The sequence below is a fragment of the Adelges cooleyi genome, unplaced genomic scaffold (assembly GCF_023614345.1).
Source record: "Adelges cooleyi isolate 19-005CV unplaced genomic scaffold, UGA_ACOO_1.1 ACOO_flye_CR_arks_rails_tigmint_CR_PRNA_2, whole genome shotgun sequence".
Taxonomy (NCBI): Eukaryota; Metazoa; Arthropoda; class Insecta; order Hemiptera; family Adelgidae; genus Adelges; species Adelges cooleyi.
Genome location: NW_026095860.1, coordinates 9336460 through 9362047, shown reverse-complemented (window position 1 = coordinate 9362047; position 25588 = coordinate 9336460). Strand labels below are relative to the sequence as shown.

Genomic DNA, 25588 nt, shown 5'->3' with positions numbered 1-25588 from the left:
AGAGAGTAGGCCCGAGAAGGCCTAATTGGAGGCCTGCTTGTTAGAATGGCCTGATTACCCGCAGGGTTCTGTCAAGTTTTTGGTTGGTGTATGGTGGCATCTTTCCCTAGACAGTTGCCTGTCTAGAAAGAGATGCCGTGGCCAGGTTCGAACCGGCAACTGTGCGCGCATTGGAACCGCTGCCTTAGTTCACTAATATAAATATAATGCAAGTGTTATTTAAAATCCTATATGCTTTTATAATAAGGTGTATGCTACTTAAAAGATACTAATATTTTTAAATAAAAAATTGTAATAATGATTTATTGTTTAACAACGCAGTTGTATTTTTTTAGTATTTTCAATTGCCATATTAACAGCTTAATGTTTTATTATGCATAATTATAATTTTATTACAATATTAAATATAACATATTGAATTCTCATAGTCAATATTTATACTTAGTAAATAATAAATGTATATTTTATGTTAAAAAAGCAGATTACAATACAGGTATACTATTTTAGTTTTATCATGAAAATTAGTTTTATAAAATAAATAAATGAACACAATAATTTTCTACGATTTTATTATTATTGTTATATTTATATTTGATTTATTCTTTTTGTTTTTAGATGAATATAGAATAATTTGATTTGCTAATTATTTATGTAAATTTGTTAGATCAGAAATTAAATTGTTTAGTGGAATAATTGAGTTACTTTTTAATCGTTCATTAATTTGTATTCATAAATCAACTAATGTCTAATGGTAAAATCAATATAATTGAATTAGCCTGTTAGTAAAATTATAAAGGTTTTATACTTTTATTAAATAGTATTAATTTCTAGTGCATTTCTAGTGTCGCCAAACTGGCGACTGCTCGTGATAGTTTTAGGTTGGATACACTATTCGTAGGTATCCCCTCCAGTAATTCTAGTACCCACATTGTCTTATAGCCTATATGCTATCGTCAATTGATTTGAGATTAAATTTCAATTTTTTTGACTGTATTGACTGTACTCTGTAGGCTGTAGAGTGTAGACTGTAGTATGTTCTCTATACTATAGTTATTAGTTTGTTAAATCGTATCTTGTTTCCGTAAGCCGCGTGGCTGGCGCCTGGTGGCGGCCACAGCTGCCGGGCTCCACCGGCTGCCTTGGCTTCCTGAAGTTATATTTTTACTAATTAGTAAATTTCATTATTCATCCATATTTCCATATTGGTTACATACCTATTGAAAAAATGTTTTGCGTCTAAGGTAACGGACGCCGACACGCCCGACAGGAAAATCGCTGGGCAAGAGCATGAGATTAATGTCGACCTTGCTTCTGAACAGTAAGTGTTAACAATCCATCTGTGGTCGTACACGTGGTATAAGTAAAAAGTATCTGAACAAATTACTTCATATTTCATACATAGCTTTATTAATAAAAAGCTTGTAATAAAATATTTAATTGTATTAGGTACGTTGTTTATATATATCTTAATAGAACCTTTAACTAATCTAATTCTAATTAACTACATAGAATTTTGGTTGATTGATTAAGAAGAAGACTCATTTTCTCACCTTAATCTACTTAGCCACTCCATCCGTTCAAGTGTTAATGTTATAAGTGATAAACTGTTCAGCAAATTAATTTGTTTACAATGATGAAATTTTCAGGCTCCCTCATCTGAGAGAACCCATAAATATATAATGTAGAATTATAACCTATTTCTGAGTATAAACAAAAATACATTATTTAAGGATTTTTGTATTTTTAAATTTAGTTTTCTATTATTCAACAGTCGAAAATTTTAAACTCTTTCAAATTTACTGAGGTAGGTAATTTAGTTACTGTGATGAAATTTTCAGGCTCCCTCATCTGAGAGAACCCATTTAAATATAATGTAGAATTCTAACCTATATCTGAGTAAAAACAAAAATACATTATTTAAGGATTTTTTTTTTTTAATTATAGTTTTCTATTATTCAACAGTGGAAAATTTTAAATTTTCTGAGGTAGGTAATTTAGTTACTGTGATGAAATTTTCAGGCTCCCTCATCTGAGAGAACCCATTTAAATATAATGTAGAATTATAACCTATTTCTGAGTATAAACAAAAATACATTATTTAAGAATTTTTGTATTTTTAATTATAGTTTTCTATTTTTCAACAGTGGGAAATTTTAAACTCTTTCAAATTTACTGAGGTAGGTAATTTAGTTACTGTGATGAAATTTTCAGGCTCCCTCATCTGAGAGAACCCATTTAAATATAATGTAGAATTCTAACCTATATCTGAGTAAAACCAAAAATACATTATTTAAGGATTTTTTTTTTTTTAATTATAGTTTTCTATTATTCAACAGTGGGAAATTTTAAATTTTCTGAGGTAGGTAATTTAGTTACTGTGATGAAATTTTCAGGCTCCCTCATCTGAGAGAACCCATTTAAATATAATGTAGAATTATAACCTATTTCTGAGTATAAACAAAAATACATTATTTAAGAATTTTTGTATTTTTAATTATAGTTTTCTATTTTTCAACAGTGGGAAATTTTAAACTCTTTCAAATTTACTGAGGTAGGTAATTTAGTTACTGTGATGAAATTTTCAGGCTCCCTCATCTGAGAGAACCCATTTAAATATAATGTAGAATTCTAACCTATATCTGAGTAAAACCAAAAATACATTATTTAAGGATTTTTTTTTTTTAATTATAGTTTTCTATTATTCAACAGTGGGAAATTTTAAATTTTCTGAGGTAGGTAATTTAGTTACTGTGATGAAATTTTCAGGCTCCCTCATCTGAGAGAACCCATTTAAATATAATGTAGAATTATAACCTATTTCTGAGTATAAACAAAAATACATTATTTAAGAATTTTTGTATTTTTAATTATAGTTTTCTATTTTTCAACAGTGGGAAATTTTAAACTCTTTCAAATTTACTGAGGTAGGTAATTTAGTTACTGTGATGAAATTTTCAGGCTCCCTCATCTGAGAGAACCCATTTAAATATAATGTAGAATTCTAACCTATATCTGAGTAAAACCAAAAATACATTATTTAAGGATTTTTTTTTTTTAATTATAGTTTTCTATTATTCAACAGTGGGAAATTTTAAATTTTCTGAGGTAGGTAATTTAGTTACTGTGATGAAATTTTCAGGCTCCCTCATCTGAGAGAACCCATAAATATATAATGTAGAATTATAACCTATTTCTGAGTAAAAACAAAATAATAACTTAGTTAGGCAAATTCATTTTCCTTTTGAATTACTAATTTTTAAAGTTATTGTGGAATAGTAGTATTCAGTTTTTAATTTAATTATTCTTATATTGTGATGACGTAAACAGGCTCCCTCTACTGAGTAACCTGTTAAAAGGCTATCTGTAGAAAACTGCTGTAATGTCTGATTTAGTCAATTTTGTACTATAAGCAAACTTCTTAATTTAAATTTCACTAAGCTTGACTTGTTTTTTTATTAGGTATGTGGGACACTTTCATTATCCTGGTAGTAATTTAAGGTTTTTTTTTGGAAATAAACCCTTACTAACATCTCCCCAACTCATTATATAACTAATATAATGAGTTGAGAAACCAGTAAAATGTATTGTCTTTAATTTTTCAATATTAAAAGCAGTGGGATATTTAAAACCCCCCTGGATATGCAATTAAATGTTACTATCAATATTTTCTCTATGAATAACATAATACTTGACATTGAGTCAAAAAGGTAGATTGGAATAAACAAATGGTGTCTGAATAAAAATATAGGCCTCTTAAGCCCGGCTTATAAATAAAAAGTTTCAAAGAAAAATTATAGAAAAAATAATTATCTACAAAAAAGGTTTTTTGACTTCTATGTGTATGAGTTATTGCATTATAAAGTCTACAATGTGCGTGCTAACTATTAAAAAATAGTTTATTTTTAATTCTTGGTGGTCGTAGAGACAGTAGAGGGCCTACTTGTGTTGTGAAATGGATAGTTCATATAAATAATAAATTAAAATTTTAGGTAGATAATAGAGAATTCCTAGTGTCTATGAAAATTGAAAACTATAATTTTATAACACAATTATTTTGATTAATATAAATTGTTGTTTATATGGTTATCATTGTTATATTGTTTTAATAGTTATGATAAAAATGTTAACGCGTTTCTACGCGCCACACTCCTTTGTTGTGCTTTTTGGCACCTCTTGGCCATTTCATTACAACCTCACTGCTTTGGTGTGCGCCGAGCCTAAAACATTGAATTAATCCTTATAATTAAATTGTAAGAACTCATATTCAAAACTAAAAAAAAAAATGTTTTATTGTTTTCAGTTCTTGGTGCGTTCCTAAGATTAGATTCGTTAACCATTTTGATTCAAATACTTATTATTTGGGACTAATAATGAACCTAGTTGTTTAATGGTGTATGGAATCATATATTTGTAAGTATAATTATTATTGATTAATATTAATACTTTTCTATTTGAATCGCTTCATGCAAAAAGGGTCTTAGTCTTTAATTTTAAATTTGGAAAAATGAAAAAAACTTGATTTGTTTCAAAATGTATAAATATATAAGGGCTTTATCAAAGTTAATAGGTAGTAAACAGTAAAATTACATTCTGTAAAACAATATTATTATTTTCAAATGCAGTCCAGATTATTAGCATTTAAGTATAGTGGACTTAGACCTTTTTTTATAAAAATCAATAATTTTCTTAGTAATTTCTGGTAATGGGACTAATTTTTTTTTTAACATAAATCGCTGTGTCTAAGTAAAGTGATAACGAAGCTGTAATAATCACGTTTTTTGATAAAATGGTGACTTAGGCCTTTTTTTGCATGAAGCTATTCATTTAATATCATGTCAAATAACATTCTCAAAGTACATAGTAATAGATGTAAGAAAAAATAAATGTTTCTAAATGACTCAAATAAACCCTATAAATGTTAATATCCACTACCCAATTTCTAACAAAAAAACATGAAGTTGGTATTCATTTCTTTTCCAAAACATAGGAACTAACATAATTTCCAGGGGGCATAGAGTGGCAAATCATTAAGCTATAAACTATAACTTAAAGTTTGCAACTTTTAAGCTAGCCACTGTTGAACTTGTATTGTTTATCTACACACCAGCTTCCAGCTACTTCAATACAATTTGTACATGTTGTTAGTTTTTGAAGTAATCATATCTACGAATTTGACTAGTGTCAATTAAGTACTATTTATTTGGAAACATGACATGACAATTTATGTAATGTTTATACTATTTAAATAAAATATAATAATAATAGTACCTAATTAATTTTCATAAAAAAATGATTTCTTTGTGTAGATAAATAAGAATACATAAAAATTATGGTCTTCAACCGAAAAATTTTAAATAAATTATGTACATGTCTTATCCTCACTTAGCTCACTTAGTTGATCAGGCTGAGGTGCTGTCTTTTCATTCTTAGCAATCCCATAAAGGATTCAATCCAAATTTTCGCTTCATAAGTTGAATAGGATTGTAGGATAAGACTAAACGATTCAAATGATAGTTACGAGATCAATTAGCATCAATTGATAACTCAACAAACATATTTGGCCTACGTGGATAAGATATGAAACATGTCATTAAAATATATAGAGAATTTTTGGAATGATTTTTAGTGATATAGCAATCTGTTTTATTTTAAATATGTTATAAATTAAGTTACAAATATAGATGTGCTTTAATTCCTTGTAAATGTGTTTCCATTTATTTTCAGATGATGAAAATATAATATACCATTTTGTGTTGAACATTAACAATAAAGATTTCTGTGTTACAAGAATTGTAATAAAAGACACGTATAACATCTTCTCAGTTAAACAAAGTAACCATAAGGTATTAATACTTAGAGTTATCATTAATATACAGTTTATAATTTGTGTAAGGATAATCAAGTTTTTATTAAATGAATAATTTTTAAAAAGAAATAATTAGGAAAAAATTATTTAGATAGCCAAAATTACATTTTCCAAAAATTTCAAAATGATATGTATTTTACGATTTACGTTTTTTTTATACATATTTTAAGTGAATTAGATTATACGTATATCCTTCCTATGTTTTATTTATACTCTTAGTATGATGCATTTGATACTCAAAGAACACTGTGATACTGTTATAAGTTGTATCTTATAGAACTACATTTACTCTCATCAGTTGGAACAATAATTATATTGCTATGTTTTGTTTTTTGCTAACAATACGGTACGGTATTGCAAATCATTTTATGAAAATATATTCATTATTTAAGAAATTCGACCTTTTTGGCTCATTGGATTTTAGAAAAATGTTTTTACTTTAAATAGTAAAGCGTATAACTCTAAATAGTGTTGTACTGTTAATAACATACTATTAATAATACATTTATTTGAAGTCTTAAGTTATAACATAATTAGGTATGCGATTGGCTAAGAAAATGTTGGAATTAGAGTCAACTTCAAAGCCTTAATTTCAAATTAACATGAAGTTGCAGTAAGTGTATATATATTGTATGTAAATATATTACATTTTAGTAAGTTAAATAACTAATAAGGTATACTTAAGTTGTTATATAATATATATAATTATATTTTCTTTTTTTTAAATAAGTTAGTAAAATATAATTAAAATTATAAGCCACTTTCCTGTTCCTTTAAGGTTATCTTATATTTAGTTTTTTTAGTTTTGTAAGCTATTAATAATAAGGATTCGTGCTTTAATTAGAAAACAAATTCATTATCTAATTATTTGAATTTGTTGTAAGTGTATGATAATAATATGTTATTTCTGAAATTTGATTACTTTTCATTTTAAAATCAGGTTAAGTACACAAATAACAATATAAAATTAATAGTCAAATACTAATTATATGCTAATATTTTTTTTGATGATCTCAAGTATAAAACAATAGAGTTCTAGAACTAAAATCTTACTAATTCTTTGTGTTTAATAAAAAGCCAACAAATAAATAGTCTTTTCCTCGTGGTAGTTTTTTTCCATGCTAAGTTAAAAAAATGTATTCAGTTTTTATTACTTACTATACTATCTAATTAACATGTCATCATTAATAACAATTAATAATTACTTTACACTAACAATTATTTATTAGTTTTTTCAACAAATACATCTTTCATAATAAAGTTTAAAAAAAACATTTACTTGTATGTCAAATTGGGTATTACAATACAAATCGGGCAATTGTAAATACATTTTTGTTTTATTAAAAAAAAAAACGATTTTGTATTTTATTTAATTATGTATCAGATTCAGTTAGAATTCAAGTTTTCAATCAATTTATTAAAAACAAAATTTGGTTACATTCATCCTATTTGTTTATAACCTTATCTGGTCCTAATGTATCAACTTTAACTATATAAAAAACAATTATAATATTTTAACTATTTATCAGCTAATATACTATTAATATTGTTTAATGTTTACCGAAAGAAAACTATATCTAAAGGTTAAATACAAACATATTGTTATAAATCCTAACATATTAGTGTTAATTTATTATTTAAATGAGTTATTAATTTAAGTGAACATTTTATCAATAAGTCCAATGACCGGTGGGAATTAGATAACATGTTCAACATTGTTAAACAGGACTCTTGACATGTTGTAAGTGTAAATAACTTTTAATTATACAAGTAATATCTAAGTTTTTTTAAGAGTTATGTAAGTGAATGTGTACCTACTTGATGAGTGTTTAGAAGAAAGTCTATGTTTTTAAAAATTACATTTTTTAAATTATTCTAACTAAAAATAAATATAAAAAGATGCGTCTGGTTTTTGTGATAAGGAACTATATAATCATATACATTAGGCGTAGAATTCAATATAAAAAAAAGAAATGCATTAGAGTACAAGAACAAATCACATTGTAATTTGTTCGGTCTTGTCGTAAGGTTAGTTGTTATTTTAGTATGCCTTTATTAGTATAATGTTAAATTTATTTTAAATGGAAGCTTTTTTTTCTTTCTAATAAAATATCGAATACAATACAAGAAGGAAGATACCATATTAGAGTGCAAGACCTGATTCTGACATCACTTTTTGTGTTGGGTCTTATCTTAACGTAGTATAAGTATAGGATAAAACACTGAAAAATTTTTACCACCAGATTACCAAATATTTCTCAAGATTACTTGAGAATACCACATTTTTAATTATTACCATATATTTTCAAAAAAAAAACTGCTAATTACCATAGGTTATTTAGTGTTTTGGGATAAAAAACGTATATTATATATTTATTTTTGTTTTAAGTTACTTTATATTATGTATTATTAAAAGCTACAGACATACGTGTCATTATAATTTTAAATTAGCATACAAAGTCGAATCTCCAAATTGTTATAATATGTGTTCGGTCCTATCATCAGTTTATAAGTAGTAATCATAATATTTTAGTCGATGGTGTAGGTCTTATTTCATATATTATATTGAGATTCGATACAATGAATGCAAAATAAGGTTATGAGCAATCTAAAATATAGAGTACAAGACTAAAGGTCACACCGTAGTAAAATGTGTCCGGTCTGTCGTAAGGAAAGTCTTATTGTTGAAATTTAAAAAAAATGTCTTATCAGTTATTAAAAATGCCATTGGTATAATTACACACAAAACGCGCCCATTATTAGAGTACATGGCCGAAGGTAGCATCACCAAATGTGCTCGGTCTTGTCGTAAGGAATAGTATAAGTTATTTATATTGATATTTTAGGCTATTTTAGGTGTAGGAATTTGTATTAAATTATAAAGCCTAGAGCATGATACATTGATATATGGTCCACACAAATTTTGTACAACAGACATATATATAGAGTACAAGACCAAAATTCGCGTTGACATGCATTTGGTCTTGTCTTAAGGATAGTTAGGTACATGAGGTGTAACGCCAGCACATTATTATAATTTTAAGCTATTTAGTTGTATAATTATCATTAATTTTTTTAGCTAAGGTGGTTTAATAGAGTACAAGACTGGAGACTATCACGTATCAGTGTGCCCAGTCTTGTCGTAAGGGTAAGTTAAGTATTCAGTTTTATCATTAACCATGATGGGTATAATGCACATGAGCCATGAATAGAAGCTGAGATTTATATTAGCAATAGAAAGTCTCCTAAAGTCTTACATACATTATATGCATAAATATTAAAATTCAAAGATATAGTTTTGACAAGTTTATTAAACACAAATTACATTTTAAAACACCGTTTCTGTAAAATTAAAAAATAAAATATATCCAAAACATCTGTGCACTATACTATCGATATAATAGTATAGGTTATTGTAAGTTATTTATAGGTTATAGTTTAATGTTTTGGTCGTCATAAAAAAAAGAAGCATATTATAGTACGAGATCGAGATTTCGCTAGCGTAATAAAACGATAGGGTACGGTCTTGTCATAAGAGTAGTTTATAACTAATTTAATATAACATAAATATGGTCCAAGTGCTCTCCCAAGTATTAGAAAACAAATTGATAAACGCATCGCTTAACGTCTTGATTTTGTTGTAAGTGTACATAATTTTAGATTTATTTTACACATGCCCCAAATACCCCATAACTGCAATTATATAACTCTTAGAAGTTTTACATAAGACAACTAAATTGACAGCGGAAGTTCAGCATTAATTTAGTGTGTAGTATTTTAAAATGTGGTGTTTCTAAGTAGTACATTTTAAAATAGAAACACTTTTTTGCATAATGTTAAAAACAGTGGTGTCGTTTTAACGTTTTTATGGTATTTGAAAATAAATTAAATTTGACCATTTTACTACATAAACTGTTTAAAAAAAATCATTATTATAATATATTACTTAAGTATCATAATGCATTTAACAAAATTAAAACTTTTATTTTGCTGATCTCTGCGAATCGTAATTTTTCTTCTATGGTGTCTGATTATTACTATTTCATATTCGAACACGTTATTTTTCATTAGAAATAGGCGTTTATATTACCCTATAAGTTCCGTATAAACTGATGAGAGTAAACTTAGTTAATAATAATACAATTTTAAAGCCAGTGAAATATCATTAGAACTAGTTCCTTATTCTTAGTTATTCTTATTCTTAGTTGGCAAACACGCTTTATTCGAAAGCTTACTAATTGTACCTTATTTTTTTATTTAAATTATGTCATACTTCGTAATAACCAATATAATAAGCAACAAACAATAGTTCTTAATCAGTCTCTTTATTAACCTTAATTAAGTTCTAAGTAGTGCAATTTTTTTAGTGTTTCAATATTATATTTTAAGCCACACTAATTTGTAACATAATTTATAAACTATAATATTCATTATTATAAATGATTTTCACCTACCTATCAGTTAAAATACAATTTTTGTTTTAAAGAATGTTATTGTAGATTAATCGAAACATGTCTGTAAATCGATCTCTTAAATAATAAACACATAAATTACTTCAGATCTTTGTTTATTATTGTATTTGTTTCACCTTAGTATCAATACTGATAATAATTATTTGTTTCGAAAATGTATAAACAAATTATATTTGTATAGCGGATAAGAGGTAGTACAAGCGACATCACGAGACTTCGAGAACTAACGCTTTCAAACTAAGAAATTTGGCTGGTAAGTTTCTTAAATAATGTAGGCATTCGCTAATCTTCCCCTCCTATCAAAATCAGTGGAAAGAAGCATAGTTAAGCTATCCGATTAATTTGCATTTTATATATTTTAAAATTGTACCGCGACCAGATACAAATAATTTAGACGGATGGATTAACAAATCCTTTTGGAATGTTAAAAGTTCAAAGCGACATATAACTACCCAAACCCTTATCAGCATGTGAAGATTATAATATTAAGATCAAGGATACCTGGTAGCAACTATGTTCTATGTTCAGCCTTAGAAATGATATTTCATCATCTAAGACATTCAAAAGTATTTAAATAAAGGGTAACTCCAACAAAATTTCACGGCAATTTGTAAATATATATATTTATTTATTACACATACATTATTAGTATCTTCTTTCTTCCTCAGTAACAGGTTAAATTAAAAATTTTAATTTAATGTTTCATGATGCTATATGAATTACTATAAAAGATAAAACTTTTAAATGTTTTCTAATATTCTAAAAATCATAATCTTATGTGTCATAAGTGTCCATAAAGAAAAACAAGAATATTGCAATTATAATTTTGGAGAGAAAATGAGAGTTTATTTCTAATAAATTTCCCTATATCGAACTACAGCTTATCGATACCAAAAATGTATACTGGGAGAATTAATTATACAAACATATTTTAAATTAAAAAAAAATATATCTTAAAATTTACATAAAAAAAATATTATATACATTTCAATTTAGATAAAAACTTAAAAATCTTATTTCTATATTCAAAAAATATAAATCAGCTTTGTGAAAAACAAAATTTGGATGTTCGGATTTTGAGATTTAAAATTCGGATTTTGAAATCCAGAATTTGGATTTTCGAATTTTTAAATTCAGAATCCGGATTTATGTCACATCACTAGTTATAATATTATTCTGTCGAGTATTATACGAAACCAATTTTGAATTAAGCTGATAGTATAGGAACAAACATTAAACAAACTATTGGCCACAGTAACAGAAAAGTCACAATTATTATGTAGGCAATATTTAATATAAATTAACCTTGGAGACATAGAAGAATAAATTTGTTTTTTTTTCTAATTAGATGACTTTTAATGGGAACTAGTAAGTCCGATTTTTTAATGAGTTGTTAGAAAATCAGTTCGATTTATTTAAAAAAACAATTATATAAAAGTAAAAATTTAAACAACACATTTTTTAAAACGTAACTAAATACAAAATAAGCCGTTTAGCTTTAGTCTTTATAATTAAAGATAATTTATAAAATCGGTTGGTAGGCTCCTCGGAAAGTGACAGGGTTTTATTATTTTTTATACAGTTTTTTCCCGTTCCCTTTAAAACCGCCAATTACATATTGAATAAGTGTATAACTCATAACTATGTGCATTTTGGAATATGCATCAACGGAGTTACTATACTGTATTGTCTTTGCAGCAAGTATCTTTTGCGCACTATATAAGTGCATTATATGTTTAATTAAAATTTAAACGTTTTCAAAAATGGTCCATGCATTATTAACTGGTGGGAAATATGAAATCATAGGGCACTAGATCCGAAACTGATCCAAGGGTGTTTTTCATAATCGTTCCAAAAGCATCACCAATAGCCGGTCCGAATTCCTTCAACAGATCTCTCCAGTTTTCATTTAAAAAAGCGTTCATGTTGTCACCTATAAATTATATTGATCAAAACGTTATCAACAAATAAATTAATAATTGTTATGACGTGAGACGTCGACAATCTGATTAGTTTTAAATTAAATAAGTATACTAAAATATATGTTATATTTACCATACGTGTTATATATTACGACTTAAAGAGGAGGGAACCTCCCTTGAGGTAGTCAACTTATTTTTAGATTTTTAGCGTCCGTTTAGGTATTGTAAAATAACGCCTATTTATTTCAAACACAGGCATAACTCATAAGCGCAACTAGGGAAACTTAAGCACCTCCAGACTAAAAATTATCACCCCCAAATTTAAAACAGCAATCGTTGTCCTTGATTTGTACGCATAGAATTTTAATAATGTACATACTCAGTTAAAATTTTTGTTTTTAAATATTGTATTTTTAGTTTAATTAATCATGTATTTATATTTAATTATTTTTAGTCGGCCATACATAATTCTAGCACCCCATAAAATGTAGTTTTAGTTGCGCCTATAAGCACAAGACGGTACCTATGTCCTTTTGAATAATTAAAAAATCACTACCTATTACAGGAAAAATGTTTTTTCACTATTGAGTGAAAAGATAATTAAAATAGAGGACAATATGCGGCATAGACAACAAGATCTTTTAGCCAAGTCCAAGGTGTCAAGCTACTACACTAAATATTAAATCAATAAAACGTCTGTAGCATGTCCTTATTTGACCTTACTTTGGTAATGAATAGTTGTTAAAGCGTTTTTAATAACAAAAAAAAAATGTTTTTTTTTATTCTACCAACGAGCTACCGAGACTCGTCCTTCATTAAGTAGGTACATGTTTTTTAACCAGTCTTTAATTTCATAGAAGCACTCTTTATTTATAGGTCTAGGTAATTTAATAAACTGTTTAATGTTCTATAAATGTTTCAAGCCCTGGTTCTAGGTAAAATATATCTCGGTATATTGGTGTCGCTCAATAATAATTTATATATTTCTATCCGATTTAATTTATAAAATTATTTTTAATTGAAGCATTTGCTATTTATATTACGTAATAAAAAATATAATCAAGGGCCAAGATGTTGACATGCTGTTCGTTAATTTTTTTTTTTTTTTGAGCAGTTAATTAGAAAAGTAAATATACATTTTTTACATTATTCAAATGTTTCGAGGTTACTTTCGTATAATGATCGAATTTATTGAACACTATATACAGATTGACCAGTCTACCAACGTTTTAGAAACCTTGCACCTTAAATTTCAAGGTTTTGGCTTAATGATTCGCACAACTAAGTTGGCTTGTTGTAAACCTGAATCGTCAACTTAAATTTTCTCGAAACTTGTAAAAAAAAAAGACTATGTTCCTTACATGTTTTAACCCTACACTGCTCATTGTATCACCCGTGATATAACCAAAATATGTTTATAAAATAATAATACTAATTAATTAACATTAATAGACAAATTAATTAAAAAATATAAATATATTAATGCCATTTAATATACCAGACATTAATATAAATTAATTTTAGCAGGGTAGGGCGAACCAATTAATACAACAGTTATTTACCTAATAGTTTGTCGCCGTTGAATAAGTTGTCCAATTTCAATTTCATTCCATTGGCGTTAAACTTTAACTCACTCTTAGTAATATCAACATATTCTTTTCCGTTGGGTCTTTTCGCCAAATCGTAGTCGTACAAATACGTAAACGTTATTCCATCTGTAAACAAATTTTAACAATAAAAATAATGCAACTGTATACCACGTATAATACTTTTGTTTGTAATAATTTGAATTTTTTTTTACTCACTGACTGTGATGTTAGCCGTGCCGTCACCTTTGATTGGCAATATCAGCACTTGTCCTGCAATAGAATATTGCCCGAGGAACATGCATCGATCGAGTTCAAAATCCCATTCGACATGCCTATTTTTTTCGTCAACCCTAAGCGCACAAAGATTTAAGCATATTATATAATATTATCATCAACTACTATTGTTATAAGAAAGAGTGGAGTCAATCAAATCCTTCGCTATATGTGTATATACTACACATATCATATTACAGGTTTATTGTACCGACCTGGCTTTGACGAATCTAGTTTCCCTAAGTCCGTGTAACTCGCAATTTCTGCAAGTCATCGTCAATCCCACCTGTTTGGTACCTTGTTGGATTGTCATCGCCGGAATAACCAGCGGGTCTAATTTCGGTATCCTGTATTTTGGATCTCCCTTTACAATCCGTTCAATCACTGGAGCTCCCTTACGCACCACACATTCGTTTAGGTTCGGATCATCTCGAAGGCAACCTTTGCCTATGTATGAAGCTGCAATGATAATGAACCATTGTAAACAAAATAGGTATCAAAATTGTTTCATAAATTAACCAATTCAGACAAAGATATTAGTTACTGTGCAACCAGCTCTGGTTGTGTCTGATTGAAACCAAATCAGTCTTACGTTAACACAAAATTGACAAATATATTTGGTATTATAAGTTCAAAGGATACCTAAATACATGTATTATTGTCTATTGAGTTAATTTCTCGAAAACATACTTTTTAAACTACATAGTAATTCACCCCCTCTGAAGCCCATATAAAAAAATTACCTCCCAGGTTAGCGATTACTTGGAAAAAAAAAATATAAAATAAAACTGTTTTGCGTTTTTTAAGTATGCTGAGTATACTGATTAAATTGCATAAGTATTAGCGAAAACAAGTATGTTTTATTTCATCATTCAACGGTCAAGAGCGACAACGACTAAACATCAGCGAAATAATTATTATGGATATATTTTGTGATCAACTTAATAAACGTGTCAATGCCACCGAATTTTTTTTACAAAACATACTTAAGCGGTGTAATAAAATACCAAGAAAATCAGAATACGGTTCATATCAATAACTGTATGCCTTTACGTATTGGTGGTCGGTGCTTGCACGAAGGACGTAAGCCAATGCTTTTCGTACTGTGTTTACCCCTTAGGCAAATTTTATTGTATGAACTACACACACACATATATATATATAGATCATTTCATAATTCTGAATGCTGTAAACTGTTGGTACTGATCTAATGGTTGCTCTATATTTGTTATTCACCGAATGTCTGCAGGTACTATTTATAGTCACATGTATACTGTAATAACTAGCCATAACTTAATTAATTACATTTGTTTTATGGCTTTCTTAGAAGGTACATCCTATCAATATAATTAGTAAACCCAAAAAAAAAGTTGGCTGTAAACGTGGAATAATAATTATCATGCGATTAGTTGTTAGATTACTAGTAGGTACTCTCGTTCCTTATTAATAACACAATTTCTAGAAGCTAATAAAATAATATTCATTAAAGATTTTTACTTTTAAAAAATTCATGTTAACATGAACTGTTCATATCGTTATCGTTTATATTTAGTATGTCTATATAATTCTATGCATATTAATTAAGAAAATTACATAAAACCTAATGATTATGTGATTTATATTGGACGTTCAAATCGTTGAGGCGCAAACGGTTTAAATTATAATTTTTAATACATTATTATAAACTAGTTAATGGGTAGCTGTACTCGATACCGACTATTACAAATGATTACTCAATAGCTTTAAAACTCCATAAATATATATAATTACAAGTTACAGTTTATTTTTGGTATTTTTATAATATGTAAATCGAATGATCTTTCTGCTTCACAACGACGTGCAGCCTGTTTTTTTATGTTATGACATATTTCACGTCGTTATCTTATTAACAATTTAAAAACTTACATAACTTTATACATAAACACAAACTTAGTGTATTCGCAGTAAAAACTATATGCACGTTTTTGTTTAATTAGGAATATACCTACCACGGGTGATAAAATTAACGTAAGACAGCTATTTTCTCGAAAAATAATAATTACAACTTGATAGTTTTTCTTTTTGAAATCATTTTTACCTGTGTTATTTTATAATATTATAAAAATTACCAAATATTTACTTTTTTAGTATTTTCTAAAGCGCTAGCAATTTTGGAACACGAGAACGCATATATTATATTAACTTTTTAAAATAAGAATAATTTGCTGACAATTTTGATTGGTCAATAACCAGTTTTGGCATTTATGTTTAAAGTTTAGGACCGGAGAAAGATCTAGTATTATTTTATCTGCTCGCGACCTCAACCGCGCTTCACCTCTCTTCCTAATTAATAAACTCTTTTAACTTTAAAAATAATTACTGAAAACTGGCTATCAATCAGCCAAAATGTTCTACAAATTATTATTTTAAGAAGTTAATTTAAGTTGATTTAAAAGTTGATAGCACCCTGGAAATACTAAAAATTGTAAATATTCCGTAATCTATAATAGTGTACAATACAATTAATAAAAATAGGTACCTATTTTCAAAAAGTAAAATGATAAAATTGTAATTATTTTCCCAGAAAAATCCTGTATGAAAATCTTAAAATAATAAAGATAGTTTTGGTTTTCTATTACTATTCTATTTCTATTTCTATTAAAAATTAACTATCTGTATTCAATTATTCTCATTTCTAAGTATTTCACTGTATAAACAATGTAATTAAATCAATGCAACTCCTATAAATGTCAAATAGGTATATATATAAATATGATAGTATTTTAAATCTCAATGAATGGGTTTTAATAAAAATAACTACTGAATAAAATACCGCAATTTCATATTTGCCTTAGAATTTGCAAGTAATTAATGTATATTTAATCTGTTTATGGTACGGAGCTTTCTTCTATTCGTGTACGAAAATAGAGTTTTTTTAAGTAACAGGATACGAGTATGTATGTATACATGTTAATTATAGGTTCTGTAGGAATAGCGAGGATTTTTAATTAATGATTTATTTTTGCGTTGTGTTGTGTTTATGTTATTATATAGATTATAGATAGTAAATTATAATTGAATCATTAATCAGCTGCTACGGAAATGTACTTTTGAATAAATTCGTTAAAAATTATTAACGAAGTATACGTTAATTAATATTATATCTTTATACTCAGGGTGTACTAAGTACCCAATTTTATAAAAAATACTCTAGGAAGATAAATCTTTGGCTTCGGGGGAAAAAAGCTTGTCATTTGACAAAATATTTGTTCATAGAAAATAGCTAATTTTTATTTTTTAAACTTTCAGCACCTACTTCACTCTAAACACTTGAAATTAAATTTATTTTGGTACTTACGTAGCGGTAGAGCTTGTAGTTTGGCGCATTCAACGGTTTTTGGAACTAACAAGAAACACGTTAAAAACAAACAGCAAACGGCCGTCAGTAGCTTATCCGCCATGGTACGTGATTTTGGGAGTACTCAAAATAGAAATACTTATGTTACCGACGCGTATCTATTCTAATGTTAAAAAAACAAATATTCAAACCACACAATCGCAGCCCATTTGCCGGTAACTTTACAAGTGCGGTGACTTTTTATCCAACTGCTTATTAGAGGCGCTGTTACCGCCACCGATTATCATAATAATAATATTATATGTATTTCTAGTCGTCCTTGTCCAATATAATATTGTGGCGCAAACGAGTTTTTTTTTAAAGCGAATGTTATTTGCTATTACTAAAGCCGTAAAGTACATATTAATATTATAGTATTTTCATACGACACGTGCAGTATTTGTAAGTATCATATAGGCACAAAGATACTTTTATATGCACATTTATATGGATTTTGAGAATGTATCCAACTGTTAATCCACTACACAGGTAATAGGCATGTGCAACAGCATTAATATATGTTTACCTAACGAATAAAAAATAAATGTATTTTTGTAGTGCCATCCCTATATTTATTGTATTTTAGTTACCTATAGAATGTTAAGCGGTTTAATCGATATATTCACCAAAAAATGTAAACTATAACTACAAAATTATCTTTATTATAAAAATAACAAATAACAAATTTTAAAACTCTTATGGAAAGCAATTTAAACCATTAACTACCTATAATTTGTTAATTAATAACGGAAATGATTTTTATCGTTATCGTATATATTTACCAATAACTAATAAGTCTTGCTAAACACTGCCGATAGGCTTTTGATTATAATTAATATCAACGATGTAAACATTTCCAAACCAAAAATTGAGCATGTTAGCATGAATTATAACATTATACAAAACAACGTACATACTACAAAATTGAATGACCTATAAGTTCATTCCCGCATTTCTCATCTTACAATCGCGGGAGAGTAGGGTAACACATTTCACTAAGACGAATACATTATACTACTAGTTACTGTTTTAGATTAGTCAAATAACTATAGAAATAGTTAAATTGTATACAGTTATGAAATATCCATATTGCATATATTATACCGTATATACAGCTCAAGTTACAAAATAATTATATTAAAGTTATCGCGCAATTGTCTGCATCATTATTTAGAAACAATTTTTTAATGACTGGACTATCATAGGCATATCAAAAGAAAAATGGTTGACTTACGAAAATTAAATTAAAACCTGATTAAAACAGATATATGTCGTACTAATATACATACTATTACATAATATTAGTAAGCATATAGGAATAATTTAATATAGTTACAAGTTCTTGTACAATATTTTAATTTTAATGATTTCCGAAGTACTCAATTGTTGTAAAAAAATAAACTTACTTAAGATTTGTACAGTTGAAGCACTTGTAATTAAATTTCATAATTATCAATAAAATAATTACTTGTTTTTTCAAGTTGGTAATTTTTTAAACGCTGAATGAAATTAATTGAATGAGTAAAAAAAAAATTGTAAAATAAAGCGTTCGAACATTTTTTTTAAAATTATAGTTTTTAATTTGTATTGACCATTGCTGCTCACCGATAGCGTTTTGATACAGAGCTTCTGATGTAGTAATATTATGTAACTAAGCGTAAATTATTTTTATATATATTGTTCGTTAAAACGGTTCCATTCTGTTTTTGAAAATAATTAAGTATGCGAATTGCGAAAGAAAGTGTTCCGTGTCCGTGCACAATTTTTTAGAGATTGTATTAAACATAACAAGAATTAATTATTCGATAGTAAGTATTTTTTATTATACAGAATTATGAAAACACAGTGCTATTTTATTTCAACAAATCCACTATTTTACAATAGCTGTAAAATAATTATGTATTATGTATAATAATTAATATACATAATACTCGATAGCTTCAAATATTTTACGTTGTTAAGACATACTCATTTTTTCATCTTTAGAATGCTTAAATCCTTGATCTTATAATATAATTATGCTAAATTTAAAATAATATGCGATTGGTATTCATCTGTCTGCAAATGTATGAGCTATTAAACTTTTTTATTGAATAATAATTAATCAAAACGGGTAATAACGATATTTTTTCACGATGAAGATTTAGTCAAACCAATGTCTAAAATAACTTCCTTATTAATAATAAATATATATATATATATATATATATATATATATATATATATATATATATATATATATATATACATACATAGTAATATACTTATATAATATCATAAAATCCAGTTAACGGGTAATGAATAAAATTAACAGTTAAGGTCGTAAACTAATTTATTTATACTGCAACAAAAAAAACATTCATCAAAAGTTGAAAACCTCGAGAAAACATTATTATAATCAATGTTAAGAATTTAGAACATACTAATGAATCTAAATTATACAGAAAAATTAATTTTTTAAGGTTGTATGCTATTTTAGATAACATTATAAATTATAATTTGTAATGTTATCTTATAGTATATATATTATTATACGATGCATAACATTATATTATTCACTTGGTCAGTCTTCAAATAAAAAATAATTTATTTAATAGTGGTTTAAAGTGAATCAGTAGAGTTCTCATCTATCAAATAATATTTTATAATTGTTGATGTGTGAATTGGGATAAATAATAATATAGATTCTGAAACTGTATTTAATTTACATACAAGTAATTGCCTACTACCTACGTCCTACAGGTAATTTTATATTGCAGTCCATTCAAATGATTATAATTTATATTATAGTGTAATGCGCTGGTACTTATTAATCGTACTACAGTCATTGTGAAACGGGTAATAAATTATTGTTTATTTTTTATGGCTACTAATTGACGAATGGTAATATATTTGATTTATATTATCCAAAATGAATGGTCTATTTTTTAAGCGTTTTCTTTGGGCAATGGGCATGCAAATTATATAAACCACTTCCAAGAAAACGTTTCCTTGCAAATAGTAAACAAAATTGTAAATATCAGTATTTTGTTTTTAATCGTGCAATTATTTTTCAGTTTCGAGTAAGAGGTAAAAAGTATTGGTTTTACAACAATTTTGGTTTTGTCTAAACCACGATAACTACTGAGCGGATTTCATCATTTAGTCTTGGATCGTATACCGAAGGTCGAAGGATGTCCAATACTTGATAAACTCACTCTTCAAAATCATGAAAAATATCCAATATTAATCTAAAAGCTATTAAAACTTCAAATATTTTAATTTTAATTTATGTATTACATATTAAACGCTACAAAGTGTAAAAGCTCTTAAATACGTGGGTATATTAAACGGTAGAAAAGCATACGTACGTGTCGCCTTCGTCTTATCTAAACAAACAGAAGTCTTTCTGTTCTATTTTGATCTTTAATCATATGGAGAACGTTTACGGTAGCCCAGTTTTTATGATCTGTCGATTGTCGACTCTCTCGAAATATCAACCCCAGGAGGTAAGCGGTAGCCTATCTTTTAAGTATAAGCTGGCGTCTGGTAGTGACACGTTCGAGTGCTCGATCTAGCCGTTGTTTGGCGATTATTGTTGCGGTCTTGTACGCCACGAGCGTATATAATATATAGGATTCGAGTTGGCGAACCTTCTTTGAGTTCTTTGTAACAAGACAAATGTCAGCTGGTCGTTCCTCGCCAGTTTTCTCGGATTATCAGTACATTTGTTATGCTGTGTAAACAATAACAAGTCTTTACGATGAATGCGTAACGCCAAGGTATGACAGAAAGTGTATTTGTGTACATACTCGGGGACCGCGCATCCGTAACGTTGTCAGATATATATCATGTTATTATATTATACAGAATGTCTACTACTGACCGACTCATCACAATTATCTATTAGATGACACCATACATGTAATTGACTGCCGGATGCGTTATGCAACTCTACATGCACTGCTGCCGTACCACCGATGTACCTAATTACAGTTAGCAGCCCAGCATGACAATTATCGTTATATTATTACCATCGTAAGTCATACAGCGTTAATGGAGTTATATTAGACGGAATGCGCGGCAACAATATACTTTACTATGAGTTAGTAAAAAAACGCCTTATGTGACTTCAAAGTGAAAGCCCGAGGGGAGAGGATAGCAAAAGTGTTGTACCTTAATGTATATATAAGAACTGCGTTTTTTTACGGTAGTCTAAACGGTGTACTACCTCATCACAGACATGATGTTGTTATTGTTGTTGTGCGGTTGCCTGTCGGCTGCTATAGCCGGCCAACAGTCCAAACGTAGTGGCGATGACTCGGACTTCGGGTTTGGCGCCAGTGGCGAGTACAACGGATTCAGTCATCAACAGCAGCAAGCGGACTACGGATACCAGCAGGCGCACTATGGATACGCACATCATCATCATTATGAAGAACCCAAAGTATCGGTGATCGAGAAAAAAGTGCCAGTGCCAGTACACGTCGAAGTGGAGAAACCGGTGCACTACATAGTCCAGGTCCCGGTGGACAAACCGCGTGCCGTCCACATACCCAAGCCCTATCCGGTCAAAGTGGAGAAGCAGGTACCGTATCCAGTCAAAGTGTACGAACCCCAACCGTATCCGGTAGAGAAGAAGGTGCCGGTTGCTGTCAAGGTGCCGTACGACAGACCGATACCATACCACGTGGACAAACCATACCCCGTATACAAGGAGAAAATTGTCAGGTACCCCGTGTACAAGCACGTACCGTACCCAGTGAAGGTGCCGTACGACCGTCCGTACCCGGTACACGTGCACGTCGAGAAAAAGGTCCCGTACCCGGTAGAGAAACCCGTGCCGGTACCTGTCAAGGTGCCGTACGATAGGCCAGTACCGTACAACGTATATAAAAACGTGCCGGTACCCTACGAAAAAATCGTGCCCTACCCGGTTGAAAAACACGTACCCTATCCCGTCAAAGTGCCCGTCCACGTACCAGTTCACGTGCCGGTTAAGATCGAGCACCACCACGAACATCAATCGGTGGAACATTTCACTCCACACGACGCCGTGCACACCAGCTACGCACAAAGCTACGACCACGGCCACGGTTTCTCGTCATGATCCCTTCGTCCGCCGGTAAACCGGCAATTTGTTACACAACCAAACATTTTTTTTTTTATGTATAAAATGTTTTTAATATTTAGAATAAAAATAATCGTATGAATAATAATATTATATATATATTATTGTGAACGAAAAATAAAATCTGCTCGTTTCGAACTGAATTGCTCAAACACGGGAGTCATGTATTTTTTATACAGGTCATAATTTTATTGCATTAAATAAAAAAAAAACAATAGTTTTTGAGGAAAATGTTACATTATATAATTAAAACATATTAATATTAATAAAATGTGATTATCACGATATGACGGCGATAGGGACCTAGGATATGTTAATTAGATCGATTTTTTTAGCACCGTTTTTCAAGTAGGGACACTCTGGGTTCTGCTCGGGTATGACAATGCCCACGTTGGTCGTCAATCTGGAGATGAGAGGCGACCTTTCGTCGTTGGGCATGTCTGGCCAAATTGCATTAATCGCCCGTTCGGCCATTTCCACCTCTTTGCCTTCATTGATTGCATCGTTCAACCGGTCGCCGTCCACTTTCAGCAAAAGAACGTAAACGGCGTTTTTGATTTTGGGGTTGTAGGCGTCGCAAAAAAAGTGAAAAGGCTTCACCGCTTTCCACGGTAGGTCTTGGAAGTTTTCCACGACCAGCACTTCGTGTTCCTCGAGCAGCAGCAACTGAAAATCACACACCATGTGCATATGCACCACTATAGCAAATAAGATTCTTGTATGCAAAAGGATAAAAGTTGACACAGGTGAACAATCCTGACCTATAGGTACAGGCAGGCTATAGTTTACACTTGGCTTACGAGGGACCTAGTACATGATAAATCTTGCGATACCAAATTATAATCTTACTAATACTAAATCTAAAGCTAACCCAATCGAAAATCTATAGAAAAAGAGTTATATATGGTAATAGAGAACCAGTTATGTTTGGACGATATTTGAGGTATCAGGGTGTGCATTGCTACTTAACAAGTGACCTTAAATTGCCCTGGTCAAACAACTAATATTATTAATTTTTATAATACCAATATTTTTTTAATTTATAAGAGAATATATTAGTTAATATTAAAAAGTCTATCTTCAATTCCTTTTCTAAATACTATATTATTATTTTAATGATTATGGTAATCATTAGCTGGTAAGCTTTTAGCCATATGTCTTTATGATAAGTAATGCACTTAAAAAAATAGTAGTAATTAAAGGGCATTAAGCATTTTTTTAATGGCCTTGTAGATTATAGAAACTTGACCTCTTGGTAAACATCTGAAATGATGCCACTGAGAGCAATGAACGAATAGAAGATATTAGGGAGATTAAGTCACGATTAGTGATCAATATTTCAATCCATGCATGCTCACCAATAATAGGTTTTTACATTTTTCTTACAACAAAATTTGTTTACAGATAATATTTCTACTAGTAACACACTAACTAATTATATTAGTCTACTATACAGATTTAAAATGATTTGTTTTTAATAAGATTCCATGTGTCAGTAACTTTTAAATCAAATAGATAATTCACAATAATTTTAATTTTTACCTTTTGGTAAATTATGTCTTCTTCGTCTTGTTGTGATGTGTTGTTGCTATTCCAGTCGGAACCATCCATCCACAACATGTTGTTGGACTTGCTGTGCATTTTAAGTTTAAATGTGGTGCCCACCATTGACGCCAAACAATTGGAGGTCATTTTGTTATCATGCAAGAGTAAAAGAACAAATGGTTCGCCGGGATTGAGGAGTCTCCGGAATCCTGATCTGAGTTTATTCCATAGCCATTTTCTCTGTGACGGGAATTGTTTTTTCTGTTCATTGATTTCATACTTAAAGTTATCTATGTCTAAGGTGTCGTTACGTAAATCCGCACTATTGTCAGTTGACATAGAATAAGTTGACAACAATATTCCAAGGAATAAAAATGTAAGACCCAATCCTAATCGACTAAAAATTAGATTTGATAATAAATTATTAAAACCGGAACTGTTTTGTTGAGATTCTGGAATACAATTGTCACTTTTTGGTTTATCTATAACAATAACATATTATAGATATATAAATTGTTTATAAAACATACATAATCAATACAATATATAGATTTATTCATGGATAATAGGGGAAATATTATAGATATAAAGTTGAAAATACACTTACTTTGTTTTTCCGGCAATAGGTTCCATGTTTTTTCAAGACAACCTTGGCATTCTGTAACTCGGTGTTTTGTAGTGTTTTGTATGTTATATCGCTGTATAAAGAGTTCACATTCAAAATTTTTTTCAGCATTTTTTTTTACTCGTTTAATGAACTCTTGAGAATAACCCTCAATTGGAATTTTACATTTTTCACACTGTTAAACATAGAACAAAACAAAAATACAGTGGTAATAAATCAATAACAATTAATCGAAATTAGGTGACTAACAGTATTAATTGTCAGTAAAGTGTTGTCTGTCAAATGTTAGCTGTCAGTTTTCTATAATATTATAAATAGTCCAATTTGATATCGTAACTGTATTATTTTCATGAAAATAAAGACTACAATACTCTATTTTATTCATAAGATTAATATTTTTATTTTGTATACAACAATTATTATATAAAATATAAAAGTGCTCCATCACTATATTTGTAATCTCGACACTGCCTTAATTCATAAACATTATAATTATTGTAGTTGTAATTCATTTGAAAACTAAATCGCATTAATGATCGACTTTTTACTTAGACTCGCAATACTCAACTACTAATGAAATATTTTTAATTTTACTAACCTCATGCATACATGGTGCAGTCATTTTGACAATGTATAATTATAAAAAAAAAACAATTTTTGTATAATTAATGGAATTGAATGACGTTAAAAATGGAAAATGACATAATTCAGACATTTAATACATTCTGTATTTTGTGTAAAGAGTAATAAGTAATAACTAAACAATATAACATATGAAAAAAAACTTCAAAACCATAATTATCACTGCTG

At 28.8% G+C, this 25588-nt stretch overlaps 3 protein-coding genes and 1 long non-coding RNA gene across 8 annotated transcripts; 1 reads left to right on the top strand and 3 right to left on the bottom strand.

The window, feature by feature from the left end:
- Positions 1-940: 940 nt before the first annotated feature.
- LOC126833180 (uncharacterized) lies at positions 941-22906 on the top strand. 5 transcript variants are annotated; one of them, XM_050564329.1, is made up of 5 exons: positions 941-1318; positions 4301-4410; positions 5725-5843; positions 10520-10591; positions 20555-22906. In XM_050564329.1, the coding sequence occupies exon 5, from the start codon at positions 21721-21723 to the stop codon at positions 22585-22587; it is 867 nt and encodes a 288-aa protein (XP_050420286.1). In that variant the 5' UTR covers positions 941-1318; positions 4301-4410; positions 5725-5843; positions 10520-10591; positions 20555-21720; the 3' UTR covers positions 22588-22906. The 5 variants fall into 5 exon arrangements, 3 of the variants coding, with proteins under 3 accessions (XP_050420286.1, XP_050420288.1, XP_050420287.1); XR_007684905.1 differs by lacking the exon at positions 20555-22906 and adding an exon at positions 17411-17425 and having other exon boundaries at positions 946-1318; XR_007684906.1 differs by lacking the exon at positions 20555-22906 and adding an exon at positions 10718-10732 and having other exon boundaries at positions 946-1318.
- Positions 1058-1668, bottom strand: LOC126833186 (uncharacterized). Its single transcript, XR_007684910.1, has 2 exons — positions 1551-1668; positions 1058-1337 (listed from the first exon to the last, which is right to left on the bottom strand). It is a non-coding gene; the product is annotated as an uncharacterized LOC126833186 (long non-coding RNA).
- LOC126833182 (protein takeout-like) lies at positions 11372-17697 on the bottom strand. Its single transcript, XM_050564332.1, has 5 exons — positions 17460-17697; positions 14338-14581; positions 14066-14199; positions 13823-13975; positions 11372-12271 (listed from the first exon to the last, which is right to left on the bottom strand). Exons 1-5 carry the CDS (start codon positions 17560-17562, stop codon positions 12117-12119), a joined length of 789 nt encoding a protein of 262 aa, XP_050420289.1. The 5' UTR covers positions 17563-17697; the 3' UTR covers positions 11372-12116.
- LOC126833177 (torsin-1A-interacting protein 2-like) lies at positions 22722-25571 on the bottom strand. Its single transcript, XM_050564325.1, has 4 exons — positions 25377-25571; positions 24761-24953; positions 24151-24635; positions 22722-23274 (listed from the first exon to the last, which is right to left on the bottom strand). The coding sequence occupies exons 1-4, from the start codon at positions 25398-25400 to the stop codon at positions 22912-22914; spliced, it is 1065 nt and encodes a 354-aa protein (XP_050420282.1). The 5' UTR covers positions 25401-25571; the 3' UTR covers positions 22722-22911.
- Between the last annotated feature and the right edge of the window lie 17 nt (positions 25572-25588).

Bases quoted from the DNA above. Each gene is read 5' to 3' on its own strand.
- LOC126833182 (XM_050564332.1), bottom strand. From the start codon at position 17,562: ATGGCGGATAAGCTACTGACGGCCGTTTGCTGTTTGTTTTTAACGTGT. The intron at 14,200-14,337 runs GTCGGTACAATA...TTGTGCGCTTAG, and splicing joins ACTAGATTCGTCAAAGCCAG to GGTTGACGAAAAAAATAGGC. The intron at 12,272-13,822 runs GTAAATAACTGT...TATAATTTATAG, and splicing joins CAACGGCGACAAACTATTAG to GTGACAACATGAACGCTTTT.
- LOC126833180 (XM_050564331.1), top strand. From the start codon at position 21,721: ATGATGTTGTTATTGTTGTTGTGCGGTTGCCTGTCGGCTGCTATAGCC.
- LOC126833177 (XM_050564325.1), bottom strand. From the start codon at position 25,400: ATGACTGCACCATGTATGCATGAG. The intron at 24,954-25,376 runs GTTAGTAAAATT...TATGTTTAACAG, and splicing joins CTGCACCATGTATGCATGAG to TGTGAAAAATGTAAAATTCC. The intron at 24,636-24,760 runs GTAAGTGTATTT...TTATTGTTATAG, and splicing joins CCTATTGCCGGAAAAACAAA to ATAAACCAAAAAGTGACAAT.